This window comes from Euprymna scolopes, chromosome 18 (genome assembly GCF_053919585.1).
Source record: "Euprymna scolopes isolate OS-2025 chromosome 18, ASM5391958v1, whole genome shotgun sequence".
Taxonomy (NCBI): Eukaryota; Metazoa; Mollusca; class Cephalopoda; order Sepiida; family Sepiolidae; genus Euprymna; species Euprymna scolopes.
In genome coordinates this window covers 12,391,529-12,417,500 of record NC_136499.1, presented here as the reverse complement: position 1 = coordinate 12,417,500, position 25,972 = coordinate 12,391,529, and the positions used below count along the sequence as shown (strand labels likewise).

The 25,972-nt window shown below is 28.1% G+C and overlaps 1 protein-coding gene across 1 annotated transcript in view; it reads left to right on the top strand.

Moving 5' to 3' along the window:
* Positions 1-25,972, top strand: part of LOC145297499 (protein Wnt-7b-like) — a 510,003-nt gene that overhangs the window by 348,776 nt on the left and 135,255 nt on the right. Inside the window, exon 3 of the mRNA XM_080143396.1 lies at positions 10,183-10,451. Coding sequence (XP_079999522.1) covers positions 10,183-10,451 — 269 coding nt within the window. The remainder of the gene's footprint in view (positions 1-10,182; positions 10,452-25,972) is intronic.

Here is a 25,972-nt window from a genome sequence, read left to right as displayed (position 1 = left end):
ATCCAAAAGTTGTTCAATTGAGGGTGTTTGAATGTATGGTTTACCCTCCCTCTCACAATGCTACCTGCATTGCTTCTTAAAAAAAATGGTAAAGAATGTAGATTCCATTTACCAATAATGAAGTTGTTGAAATCTATTTTTTTCAATAATTTTTTTTTTAAGTCTTTCCATTCATTGACAGACCCTGTATGTTTGTGTGTGTCGATTTTTATTGTTGATTTTTTAAAACTATAATTAAATATTCGGCGTGACGTTTATTTCCTATGATCACGGAAGTAATTTTCCTTTATGTGAAAATTGAAAAAAATAATGGAACAAACGAAGCAAAAAAAAATGAGCTGAATAAAAATAAACTGAATCCTGGACGTGGATGATACTAAAAATACAATAGCGAATTACTTAGGACCTCTACTCAGTCAAAGCTGACGGAACAAGAATATGCTTCCCCCATGGATTAAATAAAAGGTTTTGTTCGAAATTACTGCAGATTCCTGAGATCAACAGAAAGATTCCCAAAAGTTACAACTGGAGACGGTCGGATGTTACATCGGCCGAAACATTTTGAAAAGAACAATCAGATGGAGAACAGTAGCCCGAATCCATGAATAAAATCAGTTCATTGCTAAAACGAAATTAAAAGAAAAAAAGCAAAAACAATAAATTTGTCTTCTGATTGGCGAAGATGAGGATTGATGAGTAAAGTTGTTTTTCTTTAATAAAGTGTTCGTCGACATGGCGATTGGTTCCGGTCCCAGGTGCAAGTGCGACGAAGATGAATTTTTCGAGTGTCTCGATGCGTGCAAAATGTTTCTGTCTCACGGTTGTCACTTGGGATTGGGAAGAACGCTATGACCGAAAGAGAAATAAAAGCAAATGAGTAAAATCGGAATATTAAAAAAATAAATAAATAAATCAAATATACTGAAGCAAAAAGAAAATGAAAGGCAAAGAAAAATAATCAAAAAATTTTAAGAGCAGAAAAATAGACTCAGGTCACATAAGCATAAGACACTCTTGTTTAAGAGATTTTTTATCGGAAGAATGCTGTAGTTAGCTTAAAGCATTGTGTGTAATGTAAAATAACGATTTCTGTATGACGGCTATAATAATGCAGTTTTGTAGAAAAACTGATGCGTGCTAGATAAGGTAAAAGCAATATAAACAATATTGAAAGTTTTCAATAATGTTTGAATTACAAATAATGTATTTACCAACATATGTCGAACCAGAATAGTATTGTGGTATTAAGTTCTTTGAATTTTCGAGGCATAACTTATCTTCAGACAAAAGAAAGAAAATATATACACCACTGAGTGTAGGTTTTCCTATGTCTGCGTATCTGGCCCGCTTGGAGGAGAGGCACTGTCAATTGAAAAATTCAGCAATATAGTGCCCTATTTCATAAGCCCATTCGCTGTGTAGACTCAAAAATGGTCAATAGAGGTTTATTGCCGGTCTAGAGTATAAATAATATTCGGCGGAATCACGTTGACACGCCGGTTCTCGTAAGATCACTGAATTTAAACAACGATGATCCTGGGCAGTACCATATGGGTGCACATTTGCGAAAGCTAGGCGCTGTATGTACCACGCCGAATCCAGGTGGGTATCTGGGGGCGCTTTTAATTCACTGGTGCACCCTGAATAAATTCGTCTGGCGGTTAGGTGACAAGGTGGAACTTCATGTAATGGTGTGCCTGCAACCTGCTACAAGATGCCTTTCTGAACCCGCATGTCAAGCAGATTATGCCGCAGCGAATGGAAACACCTGAAGTGTGTGCGACCCGAAGATGCACCTCGTGGATCGCCTAAACCACTTGGTAGCTGGGCTGGCTCAATCCTAATAAGCAAAATGTATACTCGCATCCGAGTTCTGCAAACGACGACGACAGTATAAAGAAACGTCCGTGTAAATATCAATTGACCTTTGTAACTACGAAGATAATAGCAAGAGTTGTTTTCTTTCTTTTTTAATAGTGTTTTTTCCTGCCGAAAGCAGAAATCTTGACGCATGTGCAATCGTTTTCTTTTTTTTTTTTTGTTTTTTTCGTCCGGCATTTTATGTAAATTGCAGGGCTCCATTTCGTATGAATTCTCATCGTTAGCAACTATGATATCTAGTTTTGGGTCATAGTGTTCGAGGAATAGATATGACATGAGTTTATTTTTATAATCAAATGCCGTAGCTCGTTCTATGGGACCGGGAGGTCGTGCATGTTGGAAATGAATGTCTGGTAATTTTTCGCTAACCTCAGAAAAACTTTCTAATTTGGTAATACTTGGGGGAGATGGCATATCTTTTATAGCTGTAGCCCTTTCCGAGTCTGATCTTCTACCGTTTTTGTCGACAGTGTGTCCACAAATATTTTATCTTCCATGAAGAAATCGCACTTTTCTTTTAAAACTATATTCCTGTATCCGAGTGAATAACTTGTGGAAATATTCTCGATATTGTTCTCTAATCTTACTTATTATAATAATGCCATCGTTATCGCCAAATCCAAACAGCCCAACATAGTATTAATTTTTTTAAATGGCGGATGCTACTTTGACTCCAAACACTAACCTTTCAAATTTAAATAACCCCTTATAGGTGTTAATACATAAACATCGAGCTATTTTTCTCGACTGGGATTTGAAGGTACGCGTCACTCAGATCGGCTTTAAGGAAGATTTTGTTCAGTTTAGCGATTTTAAAGTTTCTTCAGGGCTAGGAAGTGAGTAATAGTTGTACTTTAGTACTAAGTTCAAATATGTGAAGAAATCGGCGCAAACTTCCTTTGAACATAGACGGTAGGATCTGTCCATTGACTGAATTACAATTTCGATGGGATACCGTTATTTATTTTTAATCTTTAAAGTCTCTTATTAATTTTCTTCAATGGGACGAACCGTACGATTCTTTTTTCTTAAATACTTGTTGCGTATTATGTTCGAGGTCGAATCTAGCTGACATTTTTGTGCATTTTCCGAGACCGGCTGAGAAAACTTCACGAAAACTTTATTTTAACCCTTGTTTGAGATTTTCCTCATCTGTCGTTGGAGTTTCCATTTTTTTATAAAGCGTGTTTATAGGCAATTGAATTGTTACATCCAATCCGTCCCTAAAAGAGTTCTTGTAATTTTTAACACGAACTCATTTAATTTCTTTGTCGTGCCGGTAAATGTAACATTAGTGATTTATTAACTTTCAAATTTTGTTTTCGACACATTTCGGCTGTTTTGTAGGACTTTAGCATAGTACGTTTATTTAATCTCCTCGATGTATGCTCTCGAATCCAACTGAAACTAGTCTGGTTTGAATCCAACTGAAACTTCACGTTTTTATTTAATATTTCTATTAGTTTATATTTACGTGTGTTTTATCGTCATTTTCGTTTGTTCTATTATGTCGTACCCGACTTTTATATTTGCATGTGTTTTTATGTTGTTGTTTCTTCGTTTGTTCTTGTGTTTTTTATACGAATTTTAATTGTGTTCATTGTTCTACAAAGGGAGCTTTTATGTCTAATTATGTTACAGGTCCAGTGAGTTTTTTATGCAGAGTGGGCGGTTTTTACCTCAGAACAGGGCGATCGACCGATAATAGTATAATTTCCTTTGGTCATCAGTGAATGTTTTTTTTTCTGTGTGCGAGGAAATCATGTTCTTTCTTTCTTAATTTTATGTGGAGAATAGTTTCGATTTTTTGTATTTTTCTTACGTATGCGATGCCTGATTTTTCAATGTTCTTTGAATATTTTTCAACACTAATCACTCGTTTGGCAATTGATAAAAACCTTTTTACAAACATTCGACCTTTGAAATCGTCAGCACTCAGTTTAGCTAATTTAAAATTTTCGCAATGTTTGGTGACTATTGGATAAATGTTAAATAGTTGTCATCATATTCATTTCATTAAATTCTGGCATTTCCGCCTTTTGTGAAATAACATCGTTTTGGGTGCTGAACAGTTCAGTTATTAGTTTTACTGTTCCAGAAAAAGTTAAGTCGATTAGTTTTCAGGGTAAAATGTAAGCGAAGAATTTTTTTGTGTTCTGTGAGTCCCAGTTTTCGAAGTAATAAGCAAACCGTTTTAGAACACGCTTAATCGATACAATTAATGTTATACAGGTCAGCATACTTTCTAAAATATGAGGCGAAAAATCTTGTATTCGTCTGGAGCGTAAATGAAATTGTCAATGGCGTTCCAGACTGCGCTTTGTGAGAATAATGTTATTTTTCGGGACTCGGTTTTTATTTGTTAAAGTCTCTAGTAATAAATCCGTTTTCTTTTGTTATTCCAATAGCAGTTTTCGAAATGTGTCTTCCATTTTCTGTTGTTGTTCCATCTGTCTCTGTTGTTGTTGCATCTGTTATTTAACTAGTTCAGTCATTCCTCTTTTTTTCTTTTTTTTTTCTTTTTTTTTTTTTTTTTTTTGCTGCAGATACATTTGATATTTACACAGTTACGCCGTACTTGATTTTCTGTCTTCTATGGTTTCTTATTTTCCTTTTTTAAGAAAAGGGAATGAAAATTGAATATGCTTTGAACAACAACAACAACAATAATAATAATAATAATAATAATAATAATAATAATAATTTACGATATTCCACGTAGTTTTTGCTTTCTTAACGATCAACGCAATTTAGATCTTGCGGCCGAAAACAAAAATTTCTCTCTCTCTCTCTCTCTCTCTCTCTCTCTCTCTCTCTCTCTACTAAAGTTCACCCCTTTCTCTATGCAGAAAGCAGTTAAAAATCAAGTTCTTTTTATTTGTAATTTTCTCTTTGCGAAAAAAACACAAATAAAACGAGAAACCGAGAAGTCACTTATTAGTTCAACAAAAAAAATCTACGAATTTTCTGTTTATAACTTTTTACCCGTTGAATGAGTATTATCTGTCTTTTAATTGGTGCAGCGATTGGCGAGTCAACTATAACTTTTAGGCATTTAAAACGTTTAACCGCCCGCGTTCTACAGTACCGACATCCTGAATGTCCTCTTATTAGTGTTTTCGAACACTATCTTGCTCGTTCGAATACTTCGCAAAGTAACATGTCGCTGTTGTTTAGTTGTCATCCACTGTAAGAACTTAGACACCAGGGTAGGAAAATAGAATGAGAAGTCAGGAAGACACTCACTTGCAAAAAGTGCCTGAGCAGCCCCGTCAGCATTCCCGGTAAGGGCGCCTCATGCGATTTTCTCAAAGAGAGAAAGCAAGGCCTGGGAAGATTAATCTCCTAGAACTGCAGAGAATTAAACTTCCATCGCAAAATCAACAGTGATTGGATCATTAAAGGAATCCCATAATTTCCGCTGAGTTTGGGATCCCAGGATAAAAATCCCTAACCGTGTTGAGGTGGCCGTTTTTGAATATTACGATGTTATTTCGAATCCCTCGTTACCGGATCATAAAAACAGACTCGAACAACGGGTTTAGGAAGAAAGACGATATTGTACAAAGATTTTTGTCGATATTTACCGATTGTTGAGTTTGATAGTATGTAGTCACGTGTTAGGTCGCTAACGTCCCGGCATTTACCTCTCTTGCATATGTTTCCATAAAATCAGCATGATTTGACGCCAGAAGTTTGCATGTAATTATCCCCCTTGGAATGAATTCAAAATACAGACACATAAGCAAGCAGAGAAAGTATCGCTGATATAATAAATAGATTGGATTGGTCATATTATTAGGATTTTTCGGACTATTTTCGATCGATGAAACCTCTGATCTTCCTCAATTGGGAATTTGTTTTGGGCGACCTCGGGAATCTGCACGAAAGGAATCCGTGACGTAGTTGTAAACATACACTTTTCCAGTGGTTGAATGTCCAGTCCTAAGTTTGGCCAACACTTATAAATGTAACTGCAAATTACTTAGGACTTTTACCCGGAAACGACTGACGGAACAAGAATATGCTACTCCCGAGATTAAATAAGGGTTCCGTTCGATATTCCCTGCAGATTCCCGAGTTCAACGGAAAAATTCTCGAGTTCGACAAGATACGCCTGAAGAAGGTCGGAGGTTACATCGGCCGAAACGGGAATATAACATTCAAGAGAAAAACAGTAGTCCATAGAATCCAAATAATACGAATTATCTTTTTTTTTTCAAAAATTCATAAACTTATTTGAACTGCGTTATTCAGGAGAGTTGGAAATCTGCAAACTTGTTAGCTATGTAAGGTCCTTCGCAAATAAAAGAAAAAGGGTCGAATCTTTCTAATAATAAAGTGCAGGTAAAGCTTCTCCGTGTTATTTTCAACCCTTTTGCTCGCGTAATATCTAATTATTGAGTAAAAAAGAAAAAAGTGGTAGTAAGCAGGCAGGCTCGAACCTGTTCCGCGAAGGAGGCAAAGAAAGTGAAAAAAATACGTCTTTGCTGTTGCGCCCATTGCCAAACTGGAAGTGACGTAGGTTTAAATTAAGGCTAGACAATCGAAAAGAGCGGATGACCTTCGAAAATATCGGCGAAAAAAGCGACATTTCCCTGTAGAAACGTGCCAAGTTGTAGGGTAGAGGAATTAATGTTTTTAGCTACTTATTCGATATTTGTCGTCCGAAGGGCTGTGCTTCAAAATGATACCGATCTCGTGAAAATCCGTCGCCTCTGTCGATAATTTTAGGCAGACATACATAATAGATACATACATACAGTTAACCAGACAGGTGAGATTTATATTATAGAAGATTACGGAAAGAATTATGACGGCCGATAAATGTCAGCTCAGCGGGAATCCACAAAATGACGTGTGTAAACAAAAGCGCCGAACTTTGCAAGTAAAATGGGCTTATTTGAAATGAATGAGTGATTAGGCATGAAACAGTTATGAACGATAAAGGGTAAATGTACGCAGATGTCTTTAATCATCGCCCCTTCGTTTCATACACACATCAACATGAAACTCACCGCATGGGGGCGCTGCAGACAAAGAAATATTCACGATTCAAGACAAGACCACAAAGTAATAATCATGGTTGATAGTAACCTGGTGTACTGATTAACGTAGCACTCAGTGTGCCGTAGTGAATACTTCTTTTTGTACTTAGGGGATCACCACTTATCAAGACCTGGATGCCACTCAAGGATAAGGGTTTATGAGTGTTAGGTAGACAATGAGACAGCATCGCGAAGATCAGTATTAATGGAACTTGGTTAGCGTTTATTTATATAAGAAGATGATTCAACAAGAACTTGTTTACATTAGACTTGAAAACGATCATGCGATAGTGAGATTGGAAGCAGCACCATAGTATTGTAATCAACACATGGACAGTTCTCGAAAAAAAACTCTGCTCATAGAATTTTCGTTTAGTTTTACGCTAAAATAGAGAGTAATGGAATTGTTGACCGTTGTTGTTGTAGGCAGACGAGTATTTGTATTATTTGGATTGTTTAGACTATTGTTTTCATCTTGGTTGTTTGTTTCTTGTTACACAACGTTTCGGCCGATATAATCTCTGGCTATTTTCAGGTGTATTAAACTGGGTGTTATTCGTGAATGGTAAAAAATAACGCCAAGTTTATTTCTCTTTTTAATACATCCGGGTTCATTCCGGTTTTTTGATATGATGTTTTGTACATTTTTGAGAAGAGGATTGATAATTATTTTTGTATTATTTGGATGATGCTCGCAAATAATGATAAAGTCTACGCTTTCATATTATAAATGATGTTAAAATCGACATCTCTAAGACAACAGGTTCATGTGTTAATCATTTCAGACTAGCAAGTCATATTTTAGAAATAAAATTTCCATTTTAGAAATTATATCCTTATTTTAGAAATAAGATTTTCATTTTAGAATTTATATCCGTATTTTGAAAATAAGATATTTATTTTAGAAATTATATCTGTATTCTAGAAATAAGACTTTTATTTTGAAGATTGTATTCGTATTTTAAGAATATAATTTCTTTCAGAAATTATAACTGTATTTTAGAAATAAGATTTTCAATTTTAGAATTTTATCCTTATTTTAAAATACGATTTTCATTTCAGAAATTATATCTGTATTTTAAAAGTAGGATTTTCATTTTAGGAGTTATATCTGTATTTAAAAAATAAGATTTTCATTTTAAAAATTATATCTGCTTTTTAAAAACATCATTTAAATTTTAGAAATTATATCAGTATTTTAAAAATAGGATTTTTATTTTAGAAATTTTATCTGTATTTTAAAAAGGTTTTATTTTTAGAAATTATATCAGTTTTTACAATAAAAGCTTTATTTTAGAAATTATGTCTGTATTTTAAGAATAAAGATTTTCATTTTACAAATATATCCGTATTTTAAAATCAGATTTTTATTTTAGAAAAATATATCTGTATTTTAGAAATAAGATTTTCACATCAGAAATTAAATCTACTTTTTCAGAAATTGGACTTTAACTTAAGAAATTATATGGAAATTATAATAATTCTTCCGTATTTAAGAAATTAGACTTTTCTTTTAGAAATTATCGCTATAACTTCAAAATCAGATTTTTATTCTTAAAATTAGATCTGTATTATAGAAATTAAGTCAATACTTTAAAAATTAAGATATTTAATCTACAAATTATATCTGTATTTTAAAATTCGATCTGTATTTTAGAAATTAGGTTTGTATTTAAGAAATTATACCTTTTAATTAAAAAGAATTATATCTGTATTTTAGAAATGAAATCTGTATTGTTGAAATTATATCTATAATACAAAACATATCTGTATTTTAAAAAGTTGAATCTGTATTTTTAAGTTAGAGCTATATTTTAGAATCTAAGATTTTATTCAAGAAATTTGATTTGTATTTTAAAAATTAGATCAGAATTTTAGAGATTATTGCTATGAATAAAAAATCAATATTTATCTAACAAATCACGTTTGTATTTCATATTTGTATCAGCATTTTAGAAATTTGATCTGAATTTTAGAAATTCATGTGTATCACATTTGTATAAACATTTAATCTGTATTTTAGAAATTATTTTAGAAATTAGATAACTAATTAAAAGATTATATTTTCATTCAAGAAATTAAATCAGTATTTTTTAAATTATATTCGCATTTTAATAGTCATATGTGTATGTTAGAAGTTAGGTTTGTATTTTAGAAGTTAAGTCTTTATTTTACAATTTATATCCGTTTGTTAAATTTTAATTTGTATTTAGATATTTGACGCATTTAATAAATTTTATTTGACGCATTTAATAAATTCAATATGTATTCTAAAAATAAACCACGCACCTTGGAAATTAAGTGTGCATTTTCGAAAATAAAAATTAAATCTTTATTATTTTATTTAATCGGTACTTGTGTGTATTCATCGGTCAATACGTGACATAACATTGCAACACGATAAAAAAGATGTCAATTTGTAATCAAATTTGTCGACTGAAACTATTGATTTCTACAATTGCAATGGCAACAAGATGGATGCATGTACGTTGACATTAAAACGTATCGGTTCTTTTTGACATTCGGTGGAAAGATTTTCGGCGGACTGCCTTTAAAAAACAAAGAATGAGCGTTTCACAAAGTTGAAAATATTCATTTTTGATATTCATAAAATTTTTTATCAAGAATTATTTGATAACGAACTGAGAATCGTGGTGCAGTGGATAGAGTTGTTGAGTTGCTATGGTTCCAGGTGAGCATTGTTTGAAGATAGACGTTTCAATCCTACCCAGGCGAGAGGATTAGTTGGCCGAAACGTGTTGAGACAAAACAAGTATGGAAAGCAATAATTATTACGGATGAAGTTATAAGACTCTATATTCCTATCCTGTCGCGGTTAATCATCTGAAGAAGGCCAGAGGATGAGTTGGCCGAAACGTGGTGAAACAACAACTATAAAGATGAGGATAACAGTCTGCAAAAAAATAAATGTACAAATTATGAAGCCTCGTCTCAAAGGGTCTCAAATTTTTGTAAGTAAAAAATAAAATTAAAAAAATATATATAATAATCGGTACTTTTGCAATTAGATTTGTGTTCTATTTTTAGAAATTAACTTTATTCTTTAGAAATTAGCTGCGTATTTTCGAAAATAGATGTGAAATTTCGAAATTGACTTGTACAAGTGTTCATGATGATTGTTGTGAATTAAAAGAAAAAAACAGCCATCCGCCATATTTGAATTTGCTCATACTAATTGCACTTTTTTCTTTTTACTCTTTTTCATCACCTTGCTTCCTGTTCCTGGTTGTAGCGAACCGTGAAGCAGCCTTTAGTTTCGCCATCGTCTCAGCTGGCATCGCCTACGCGATTACGCAGGCGTGCAGCCGAGGGAACCTCAGTCGATGTGGCTGCGACAAATCGAAACTGCCGAATTATTCACACAATGGATGGAAATGGGGCGGTTGCAGCGCGGACGTCAAGTATGGATTGTCCTTCGCCCGAAATTTTGTTGATATCCGAGAAATTACGAAGAACGCTCGCGCTCTCATGAATCTACACAATAACAGAGCAGGAAGAAAGGTAGGTAATCATCGTCTTGTTATAATTTAGTAAAGTGATCATATCTGCGCTTTAGCTTGTTTTTTTTTGTTTTTGTTTTTTGTTTTTTTGCTTGTTGGATTTTCTCCCCCCCCCCCTTTTTATACGAGTTTTATTTGGGACAAGGGGAGACAACAGCGAAATTTATTGAATTGTTTTCAGATAAATTAAGATGTTAAAACGGTCACTAATGGAAAAATGGGAGATTTTCTTTTAAGAAATAGGTTTCGTTATAAATTTAAGATTATTTCCAAAATTAAATTTATTTACAAAGGACAAGGTTCCCCACCTCGTAGAAAATTGCCTTACAGAATATTTAAGAAAGCTTCGGTAACTAGCGGGAAAATGTGGTTTTCTTTTTTTTTTAACAGACATTTTTTTTTTTATAAATTTAAAATTATTTACAAAATTAAATTTATTTGCAAAGCACAAGATTCCCTACGTCATTGAAATCGCCTCACAGAAGGTTTGAGGAAAGCTTCTGACACCTCATAAACTCCGATAGATATTTGTCTCAACGAAATAAATGAATCTTTGCGATTATAAGAAAAATTTTTTTTATTTCAATGTTTTAAATAATGTTTGCAAATTGAAGGCATACACGTCCATCACCATAGAAATTATTAGCAAAAATTCAATAAATTTTGTGATTGTTTACTTTTAGCCCGAGTCGAACATTTTCAAAAAATGAAAACAAAACAAAAAAAAAAACGTTAACATGCAGAAGTACCGTCAAGTTACGTCTTGTCTTCTTTCCAACGTACATTTTTTTAATGTTTCAGGAAACTGCATCATTATTGTTTTACGTGTCCTGGTAGTTACGTCACAAAGACAGGAAGTCGTTTGTAAAGTGGCGAAGGGATGGTGCAAAGTTACCAATTTTGACTAAACTGAGAGAGAAAAAGAAAGCGGCGAAAGAAAAAGAAAATCGCAGTGGGGATCAATATCATTTGGATTATTCATAAGGACCAGTGGCGTAAAAGATAAATTATTGGGTATAAGTCAGTTGTAAGTGACACTATTTTGCGGTTGAAGGTTCAAGCCTTAGTGTGGGAGATACTTGGAATATTTAACTAATTACTTAAGACTTCAACTCGGCTATAGTTGACAGAACAAGAGCATGCTACCTCTGTGGATTAAATAAAGAGTTCGTTCGAAATTCTGTGCAGTTTCTTGAGTTCGACAGAAAGATTCCTGAGTTTGACAAGAGACACCCGAAGAAGGTCGGAAATGACATCAGCCTAAACGTGAAGATGCCACTTGAGATGAGAACACTAGTTCAGATAATCTAAATAATATGTAACAACTTTGGATATCTGCTGTCCGATCATATTTTATTCATATGTGTATATGTATTCTATAAAGAGTGAATAAAACACTCAAAGAAATGTTAAAACTCAATTATTTTTGTGTCTTTATTAATAACGTTTATGAAATCTGTTATTGAGTAGAAGACGATGACAACCTGAAGAGAAAAAGGGAAACTCATCATCACAGCAACCACAGAAATTTGTCAGCTATTTTATCGACGAAGTGGACGCATCCGTGGAGTTCAAGAAGGGTGCACTTTTGGGATTGAAGAACAACCCAACTATGCTATACCATACAAATAACTTTAAGAGCACATGTTTATTACAAAAGATATTTTTTTGATAGGATTACATGAATTTATTTCATAGGGAATTGTATAAGATCACTGTGATTTAAAGAGCTTCCTAAGCGACTTCCATAAAATGACGTCATTGCTTAAGAGGTTTTCCATAATATTATGAATTAAGGAAACTTTTATAAAATCACTTTATGAGTTGAAACGACTTCTATGAAATTATAAGATAATATTATGCCATTGGAGGTCTGGTAAGTGCTTTTTCTCTAACCTTAATCATTCTATTCCTCTTGTTCCGTAACGATAATTTTGTGTAGTAACAATAGAGCCTGATACCATCATTTGTTTTCTTTTCTTTTTTTGGCGGGGGGGGGGGGCAATTCATGAAATTTCTTGCAGTTTCGATACCTTCCTTAGTGTTTCGTCCATGTTTTTGTTTTATTTCTGTTCTAGTTTTTATATGACTGGTTAGTACTTAAAGTTTATATAGATTGGTTTCTGCGTTTGAGGAATTTCTTTAAGATTGCAGTTGTTATTATGATTATTATATTATAATAATTTTTATTTTTTAATATTTCGGGCGATTCTCAATTTTTTATCAAATAATTCTTGATAAAAATTGAATGAATAACAAAAACGAATATTTTCAACTTTGTGAAACAACCTTTGTATGCATTTTAAAGTTCGCGTAAACTATTTTCGCCGGATGTAAAAAAATCCATACGTTTTAATGTCAACGTATACGCATCCATATTGTTGCAATTGCCGTTCGAAAAACGAATATATATATATATATATATATATATATATATATATATATATATATATATATATATATATATATATATATATATACGTTATTTGTTTTTAGTTTGTGATACTTTTTGAATTAATTCAATTCTTTATACGAAAGCGCATTTTTTCCTAAATACAAGTTGGGAATAATTTTCCCTTTAACCAATTTGAGCACCCACAAATAGGGAGCGGCATATGTATTATTTTAAAAATATAATTATCCATTGACACCTGTTCGTCGTCTATGACTCATCAGAGTGGCTGAATCTAGCGAGATTTAAAATCGGGACCCCATGGTAAGATACGTAAAGCCCTATCACTAGGCTATCTCGCACGACTGAATGTATCGCGTTTTTTTATAATATATTTTTATATATATCCGCGCCGAATCGTAAAAGATTCCAGGTTGGAATATTGGGCGCTTTTAATTAATTATGGGACATGCGCCCCGAATAAACTCGCCTGGTGAGTATGCGACAAGGCGATACTTCACATAATGGTGTACTGACAACCTGCTGCAAGATGCCTTTCTGAACCTGCATATCAAGCACATGTTTGCCGAAGCGAATCTGAGGTGTGTGCGACCCGAAGTTGCGCCTCGTGGATCACATAAAGCACTTTGTAGCTGGGGCTGGCTTGATCCTAATGAGCAACAATATACGTATACTTGTATCGAAGTTTTGCCAACGACAATACACACACACACACACACACACACACATATATATTTATTTATATATATATATATATATATATATATATATTCCGAATATTTATTATTAAAAAGAAAAATACGACATTGTGTGTGTGTATATATATATATATATATATATATATATGCGAGAGAGATAAAAGGAGAGATTCATATAAATAGAGAGATAAATTAATAGATAGATAAGTGTATCTATATCTATCTATCTATCTCTCTTTCTCTCTCTCTCTCTCTCTCTCTCTATATATATATATATATATATATATATATATATATATATAGAGAGAGAGAGAGAGAGGGGCAAGCGAAAGAGAGAAAAGATAGATAGATAGAGAAGAGAGGGAGAGAGGAAAACAAGGGATAAATAATAGAAAGAATAATGGTAACAGGCGGCAACGATCGTAGTATATGTTCTGTATTTGTTAGAAAAGGAGAAGTCCTAAACTAGGGCATCCATGTTGCGTCCTTTTCGGCTGGACAGAGACAGGTAAATATGAGACGGAAAAATAAAGCGTAAACAACGAAAAAGAATGTTTAATTCGCTACTATAAAAGTCCTAAAATAAAAACGTGGTTGAATTTAAAGGAACGAAAAACGTTTAGACAACAACTATCACATTTTAGCACCCGACCACCTTTGACAAGTTAGTGAAAGAAAATATTGAACTCATCTCTCTTTCTATCTATATCTATACTTCCCAGTCTCTATCTTTTTTCTCTCTTTCTATCTCTAAATGAAATTGAATAATTATTGCGTGCTGTCAATTTAGCACGGATTCATGGGGCATAACCAGTTACACCTGCACTGATTTTGTGAATGTCTATTTCAAAAGTAGGTACATTTCTCCTCGTCTGAACCAATTGACGCAATAACCAACTGATAAGACAAATACTTAGTAGCGATTGTCACTCGTGTCGAGCTTCTAAATAGAAAATCTAACTACTCAGCTTAACATTTACAGGTAATAGCAATTCGAACAAATACATTAAAGGCATTGTAACGGCTGCTGCAACAAAGGTGGGCTCCATCTACTGTACTAGAAAATTGCTCATACTCGAGATAGCATTCTACAGGGTGGAACAATAAAAGTTGTCGCCCTAAAGAAAAAAAACACTACAGCTTTATTTTAAAACTTTTATTTAAAAAATCAATTCAAATAATTTCATTATGTAGTAAAACTGACATCTATTCAATGTAGCCGCATTAAGCCTCAATCACCGACTCGATACAGATCCAGAACTGAGAGCATGCGTTTCCACAGGCGCCGGCAGGAGCTCGGCGAATACTCGGTGGATAGCGGCGATCAGGCTGGTTTTGGTGTTGTGGGAGGCCATTTTGGTGATGTTTTCGACGTATGACCAAATGAAGTAATCATGCGTGTTCAGGTCAAGGAAGAGAGGGGGGGGGGCAGTCAGAGATGTATACAAAACCGTAGCACTCTTTCTGAAGGTAAGTCTGGGTCTTTTTGGATTTGTGGGCCGGCGCCGATCCCGCTGCCACACTCAGTGTCTGGCAACGGCCACCTGATTTCACCAGAGGATCGCCACACTCTCCAGCACGTCCAGGTACACTTTGCTGTTGACTTTCAAACCGACTTCGAAGATATAAAGTGACATGATGTGGCCCTCACTTGAAACCATACCAAAGACAATAACCGTGGCCGGAAACTGTGTTTTCCTCATTCTGGGCACGTTCCTGTTATTTGTGGCAATCTAGTGATGCATTTTGAGGGTGCTAGCAATGGTCCCAGTGTCATAACTAGGATCGGTAGAGAGCATGATTTGTATAGCGGCGCATCTCTGATCTCGCTCGTTGAGCATTGTGTCACTTTCAGACATGACAGAAGGCTCTTATCGCTCTTTGGATCTGTACACAACTAACTAGGATATATTTACGAAACCACGCGTTGCCAAAGTACGAAGTATTGTTACGAAATTTTGGCTTATGTATCTAACACTGGCTTTTGACTCTTAGAGCCCAACAAAAAGAGTCACAAATCTAATATTGGCAAACCTCCAACCCCTGTCCCATCGCCGCAATGTGGCATCCCTGTGCCTGTTTTACACGGACTTAAGGGGAATATGTTCTGATGAACTCATAGCACTTGTGCCCTATCGATTGATCCGATGTAGCAAAATCCTACACCTTTACTGTAAAGGTCCCTGGATGCTGGAAAGCCTTCTACATAAATAATTACTTTCCTCGTACTGCTACCTTTTGGAATTCCCTCCTTGTTTATTCTTCTATGGCTGTACTAAGCTGCAGAAGTTTAAATGTAATGTGAACAAACATGCTTTGTCTCAACTTCCAATAGTCTTCTGTTAGACACGATATTATATAGTAGCCCCTACCCTTAGGTTCCAAGTGACAATATTCATTGTTTGAGGTAAGAAAGTGTAAAATAAAAGAACATTCAACTGCGTCAGTGTTACATAATACGAATGTCATTCACAAATTATAAAAGCCTCCTATTTTTTAACCAAAAAGGTTGAAGAACTACGAAGACGGAACTAGTACCATTAGAACGAGCGACTTTTTCATCTAGAATATAGTTTGCTTCATATGTATGAATTGAATATATAACACCGGTTCTCGTCAGATAACCGAAGTTAAGAAACGTTAAACCTGACTAGTACCAGATGGGGGACCACGTGGGAAGTCCAGCCGCTGTATGTGCTCTCCACTTATATACTAGTAGCCCACCCGGCATTGCTTGGTCGTAATTACGCTTAAATATATTTTGATTAATGCAGATTTCGTATGTATCATTATATTATATTGGACCCAATATAATAATGATCTAAATAGTTTTAAAAAAAATGATCCGTGCGCCACCACCGATAATCGAAACCAAAACGTTTAGCTTACGATTTACTTTTTCCTATGACGTTAATGCCCGAGCTAAGACAAGTTTGCTGCGCGGCTAAAAAATAAAACATTACCAATAGCTATAACGTTAGGCATGCATATTCGTAATGCTGTCGTTCGATTTTCACTTTGTACATTTCATTTTTTAATTTTCACATTTTACACAGATTTTCCCTGGGTAAAACCCAAATATAAAGTTTCGCGTCGGTTCGAATACCTAATATATTAAGTTTCATGTCTGTAGAGAAAAAATGACGGACGAGTTTGGCAGGAAAAAATGTTTAAACAAATATATATACGCATGCATATAAATATACAGAAAGAGCTTTCGCGTAACGATTAGAAGTACCGACTATTGTGTTGGCGATCAAGTTTCAAACCTTGCTTGAGGTAGTTGTGAGTATAGCCGCACTGATGAGCTATACAGCAGCGAAACAGTACTGTATGCTGATTACTATATATATATATATATATATATATATATATATATATATATATATATACATATATATACACGTGTGTGTGTGTTGTTGCTGTTATTATAATTAATGGCTGATTTATATGTCGTGTTTAAGGCGCGGGTGTTATTTCACAGCTGACATACATTTAACTTTTAAGAATACTTATTCGTGCGTGTTTTTGCTTGTAAACTAAGGCCAGTTTGTTGAGTACAAGCTCTCGATTAGAAAGGAAATTAAACCCCATTCGGGTTAAGTCGATCCGCCTATCAAGACGAGAATGACGAAGGTGTTTAATGTAGTGAAATTTCCACTTCCGAGCGCCAGATGAGGTTGCAAAGATCTATTCGGTGCGTGTGGTATGCGATTAACTATTAAATCTACCGTGTACTTACAACTGTCTAATATGTTTCTTTCAAAGAATGCTCGTCATTTTATGGCCTTGTGTCCTTCTTGGCAATCAAACATGAATAAAACTACAACACGAAGATAGTTTTACATTTAAAACGGAAATAATAAAAACCGAATACTTGCGAAAGCAATGTTAATGTCAAAGTCATTGAATATATATATATATATATATATATATATATATATATATACTAGCAGGCCGCCCGGCGTTACCCGGTCGTAAAATACAGATAAATATTATATTTTATTCATGCAAAAACTAAGACATGTGCATGCGAGTATTATGTTTTTTTCTAAACCGTGCACTTCTCGTAAATAAAAAAAAAAATCGAGCTGAGATCGAAATCAAAGCCTAGAACAGTGAGTCAAGTACAACAAGCATAATGTCGGTTTGTCACAATTTTTAAAAAGTGTTTTCAAATCTACTAATTCTTAACATAAGAAAAATACAATGCACAGTCGTATGACAGTTGGCAAACATAAAAATCAGATGACCCCCAAGTACCAATTTCTCAGTTTTTATTTTTTTAGCAGCCCTTTTTCCGGATGAAAATCGATTAAAGTTTTCCACATGTCTGAATGCCCTGTATACCAACTTTCAAGTCTGCAGATGAAATATTCGTTGAGTATATAGGTTGAGAGTTGTCCTCACACAATACTCACTTTATATATACACTCTTATTCTCTCTAAACAAGATACAGTGCCACTTGGACGTAAGAGGCTAGTATTTGGGGTCATATCTACAGAGGCACTATGTAAGTAGTTGAGCAGCGAGATGTCTGTTCTTATTACACTTCAACTTCTGCATGTTAGTAGTCAAAAAAATGTGAACAGGGAGAGAATTCCAAGGTTTACATTTCGATGGAAAAAAAACTATTAGAGCATCTTCGGATCTCGAAAATGAAGGGGTAGGATTTTGCTAATTGTCAGATTAGTCAGCGTTATTCACGTCGATGGAGATACAAATTCTACGAGTTCGTCAAAGGAGAAATACTTGTAAAACAGACACACGAATGGAACATTTCGGCGATCGGATCAGAGCTTTAGTTTGCTTGAAAACGCGTGAACTATTAGGTCGGAAACTTGGTGGTGGGGGGTCTTGTCTAAGAGCCAGAGACAAGTGATAGATACCCCAGCCTAGATGTGACAACAATAATCTATTGTGGCTTTGTAGAGATATAGGATACTCTCAGATGTGACTAATATTCGTGCAAGGTAGAGAGAATACTCCTTCTTTGCAGCAAACTTGGCAATGTCCCTAATGTATTTGTCTTGATTCATGTTGCCTGTGAATACTAAACCGAGGAGTTTTAACGAAGAGTTTTCAAGAAGCGTATTATTAGTCGTGTCAATCACTGGTTTAGAAGGATTTTTGTAATTATTTTTTTAAAAAATGCTTAGTCTAAGCAGTATTAAATGTTACCATCTATTTACGCCACCATTCCACTACAGACTGGAGCATTATTTCTATAAAGCTCCAGACATTGTCTTAGATACATGTCTATTCGCCCCTCCGCAGGTGTCGGCTATAGATCGTGGTGTCATCATTAAATATACTAACCTCAGATGCAATTTTTATCAAGGAGTTCGCTTATAAATATGAGAAATAATAAACATCCAAAAATCGACCCCTATAGAACACCCGTATTTATAACATCTTCTTTTAACGTATGACCATCGAAGACAACTTGGATGTTTCTCTTGCCCAAGGTGTTGAGTATATTAATTATTCATCCAATAAAACCGTATAATTAAATTTTCATAAGAAAATGGCCGTGCTGGATCCTGTCAAAGGCCTTAGATATATTATGTCTTCTGCCCTTGCCTCCCTTTACTTATCCAGTTCGTAGCACGTACGTTCAGAGATTACAGTAGAAAGAGTTTGCCTGAATCCATATTGTCGGTCGAAAAAAAGTTTAGTATTTATGTAATAGTGGACTTGTGCTTGATTCATTAAGAACTCAAAGATTTTGGTGAAGACAGGGAGGAAACTAATGAAGCGGTAATTGAGTATGTTAGTTCTTTCCATCTTAAAAGTTTGGTATCACGTGAGCAATTTTCTAGCAGCCAGATGAGCAAAATTGAGTAAGTAATTAATTGTAGAGTTTTGATAGAATTGTAGCAACCTCTGCGAAGTCTTTTTTAGTCGGGATAATATTAGGCCCACGTCTTTGAGGTGTACAGGGTTTTTTAAAATCTAGAATATGAAAAAGGGTTGATTTTAGATCGTTCTGTGTGGTTTCTGTCCGCAATGAGACATTTGGAAGGGGGTTAGTTTGTATAAAGACTTTTTACTAATCCTACACCCCTACTTGATGTATCATCCGTATTGAATAAATGAATAAATTTATGTACGTTCGTATATATTTGATACTCTCTTCACTCTCTCCCCCCTCTCTCTCTTTCTCTCTTTATAAATATATATATATATATACATATATATATATTATGTATATACAATATATATATATAATGTATATACATATATATATATATATAATGTATATACATATATATATATATTATGTATATACAATATATATATATTATGTATATACAATATATATATATTATGTATATACAATATATATATATTATGTATATACAATATATATATATTATGTATATACAATATATATATATTATGTATATACAATATATATATTATGTATATACAATATATATATATATACAATATATACAATATATATATATTATGTATATACAATATACATATATTATGTATATACAATATATATATATTATGTATATACAATATATATATATATATTATGTATATACAATATATATATTATGTATATACAATATATTATGTATATACAATATATATATCATGTATATACAATATATATATATCATGTATATACAATATATATATATATATCATGTATATACAATATATATATATATCATGTATATACAATATATATATATATCATGTATATACAATATATATATATATCATGTATATACAATATATATATATCATGTATATACAATATATATATATATCATGTATATACAATATATATATATATATCATGTATATACAATATATATATATATATCATGTATATACAATATATATATATATATCATGTATATACAATATATATATATATCATGTATATACAATATATATATATATATCATGTATATACAATATATATATATATATCATGTATATAAAATATATATATATCATGTATATACAATATATATATATCATGTATATACAATATATATATATATATATATATCATGTATATACAATATATATTATGTATATACAATATATATTATGTATATACAATATATATAATGTATAAACAATATATATATATATTATGTATATACAATATATATATATATTATGTATATACAATATATATATATATATACTATGTATATACAATATATATATATTATATATATATATTATGTATATACAATATATATATTATGTATATATTATGTATATACAATATATATATTATATATATATTATGTATATACAATATATATATTATATATATATTATGTATATACAATATATATATATATTATATATATTATGTACATACAATATATAAATATTATGTATATACAATATGTATATACAATATATATATATATATTATATATTTTATGTATATACAATATCTATATATATTATATATATTATGTATATACAATATATATATATATTGTATATATATTATGTATATACAATATATACATATTATTATGTATACAATATATATATTATGTATATATATTATATATATATGTTATATATATATAATATACATATATATATAATATATATACATAATATAAATACTGTATACATATAATATGTATATAATATATAATTATAAAATATATATTATATATATTATATATATACAATATATAATATATATATATTATATATATACAATATATATTACATATATATTATATATTATATATATATTATATATATACAATATATATTACATATATATTATATATAATATATATATTATATATATACAATATATATTATATATATATATATATTATATATATATTATATATATATTATATATATATTATATATATAATATATATATTATATATATATGTTATGTATATACAATATATATATTATATATACATATCATACATATATTACATATGTACAATACATATATATACAATATATATTATATATATATAATATATATATTATATATAATATATATATTATATATATATATTATATCTATATTATATATATTATATATGTTATATATATATATTATATTCATATTATATATACATTATGTATATTCAATATATATACATTATATATATACAATATATATACATTATACATATACAATATGTATACACTATATATATATATTACATATATAACACAAATATATTGTATAAATAATATATATACATTATATATATACAATATATATATATATATATTCTCTATATACAATATATATACATTATATATATATTATATATACGATATATATATATTATATATTATATATATACAATCTATATATATATATTATATATATAAAATATATATACATAATATATATTATATATATACAATGTATATACATTATTTATATTATATATATACGATATATATACATTATTTATATTATATATATACGATATATATACATTATTTATATTATATATATACGATATATATACATTACATATATTATATATACGATATATATACATTATATATATTATATATACAATGTATATACATTATTTATATTATATATATACGATATATATACATTATTTATATTATATATATACGATATATATACATTACATATATTATATATACGATATATATATACATTATATATATTATATATACAATATATATACATTATATATATTATATATATACAATATATATACATTATATATATTATATATACAATATATATACATTATATATATTATATATACAATATATATACATGATATATATTATATATACAATATATATATACATGATATATATTATATATACAATATATATATATACATTATATATATATTATATATACAATATATATATAATATATACACAATATATATACATTATATATAATCTATAAGCACAATATATATACATTATATATATTATATATATACAATATATATACATTATATATAATATACATATACAATATATATACATTATATATAATATACATATACAATATATATACATTATATATATAATATATATACAATATATATACATTATATATATAATATATATACATTATATATATTATATATATACAATATATATACATTATATATATCATATATATATATTATATATATACAGTATATATACATTATATATATTATGTATATACAATATATATACATTATATATATTATATATATACAATATATATATATACATTATATATATTATGTATATACAATATATATACATTATATATATTATATATATACAATATATATATATTATATATATTATATATATACAATATATATATACATTATATATATATTATATATACAATATATATACATTATATATATTATATATATACAATATATATATACATTATATATATATTATATATAGAATATACATACATTATATATATACAATATATATACATTATATATATATTATATATACAATACATATATTATATATACATGTTATATATACATACAATATATGTACATTATATATATATCATATATACAATATATATACATTATATATTATATATACAATATATATACAATATATATATATATTGTATATATTATATATACAATATATATATATTATATATAATATATATATATACATTATATATTATATATATTATATACATATTTATATATTTATATATTATATATATAAAATATACATATTACATTACATTATGTTATTATATATATACTTTATATATCATATATATATTATGTATATACATTTTTTTATATTATATATATATTATATATATTATATATATACATTATAATTATTTATTATACATATTATATTTTACATATACATTATATATATGTATTATATATACTTCATATATATATTATATATATACATTGTATATATATTATATATACACATTATATATATTATATATATTATATATACACATTATATATATTATATATATTATATATATTATATACACATTATATATATATTATATATACATTATATATATAATATATATACATTATATATTTATCATATATATACATCATATATTTATCTTATATATATACATTATATATATATATCATATATATACATCATATATATCATATGTATACATTATATATATCATATATATACATCATATATATACTATATATACATTATGTATATTATATATATACAATGTATATTATGTATATACATTATATATTATATATATACATTATATATATTATATATACATTATGTATATACATTATATATATAAATTATGTATATATAAATTGTATGTATATTATTTATATATATATTATATATTATATATATATTATGTATTATATATATTATATATATATTATATATATTGTATATATGATAAATATTATATATATATATTATGTATTATATATATTATATATATATTATATATATTGTATATATGATAAATATTATATATATATATTATGTATTATATATATTATATATATATTATATATATTGTATATATGATAAATATTATATATATATTATGTATTATATATATTATATATATTATATATATTGTATATATGATAAATATCATATATATTATATATTATATATATTATATATATTATATAATATATATTATATATATTATATATATATAATATATATATATATATTATATATTATATATATTATATATATTTTATATATTATATATATATTATATATGCACATTATATATATATACATTATGTATATTATATGTATACATTATATATATTATATATATATTTTGTATATATACATTGTATATGTTATATATATTATATATATATTATATATATATATTTTATATATATCATATATATACAATATATATATACAATATATATATTATATATAAATTATATAGACATTATATATTTTATATATATACAATATATATATTATATATAAATTATATAGACATTATATATTTCATATATATACAATATATATACAATATATATATTATATATAAATTATATAGACATTATACATATCATATACATACAATATATGTATATACAATCTATATTATATATATTATATATATACAATATATATACATTATATATATTATATATTATATATATATTTTATAATTATTTTATATATATATTATATATATATATTTTATAATTATTTTATATATATATTATATATATAATATATATATTATATATACATTATATATATTATATATATACATTATATATATACTGTATATATACATTATATATATTATATATACATTATATATATACTGTATATATACATTATATATATATTATATATATACATTATATATATTATATATATACATTATATATGTACATTATATATATATATATTATATATACATTGTGTATAATATATATACATTATGTATAATATATATATACATTATGTATAATATATATATATACATTATATATATATATTTTATATATTATATATATATTATATATATATTATATATATACATTATATATAGTATATATATATTATATATATATTATATATATATATACATTATATATAGTATATATATATTATATATATATTATATATATATATACATTATATATAGTATATATATATACATTATATGTGTCATATATATCATATATACATTATATATATCATATATACATTATATATATCATATATATACATTATATATATCATATATATATACATTATATATATCATATATATATACATTATATATATCATATATATATACATTATATATATCATATATATACATTATATATATCATATATATATACATTATATATATCATATATATACATTATATATATGATATATATACATTATATATATCATATATATATTTAAATTATATATCATATATATATAAATTATATATATCATATCTATACATTTTATATATCATATATATAAATTATTTGTATATCATATATATACATTATATATATTATATATATACATTATATATATATAAATTGTATATATATTATATATTTTTATATTATATATGTATGTTATATATATTGTATACATATATATTATATATATTTTATACATATATTATATATATTATATATATTATATAATATATATATATTATATATATCATATATATTATATGTATTATGTTATGTATATTGGTATTCTATATATATTATATATATATATTCTCTATATATCATATATATTATATTATATATACTATATATATATATATTATATATAGTGGTGGCTGCTAGCGAGAGATCAATGGTAAACAGCTATTGCAATAACGCACACTAATTAGCAAAGGTTACTTAAAT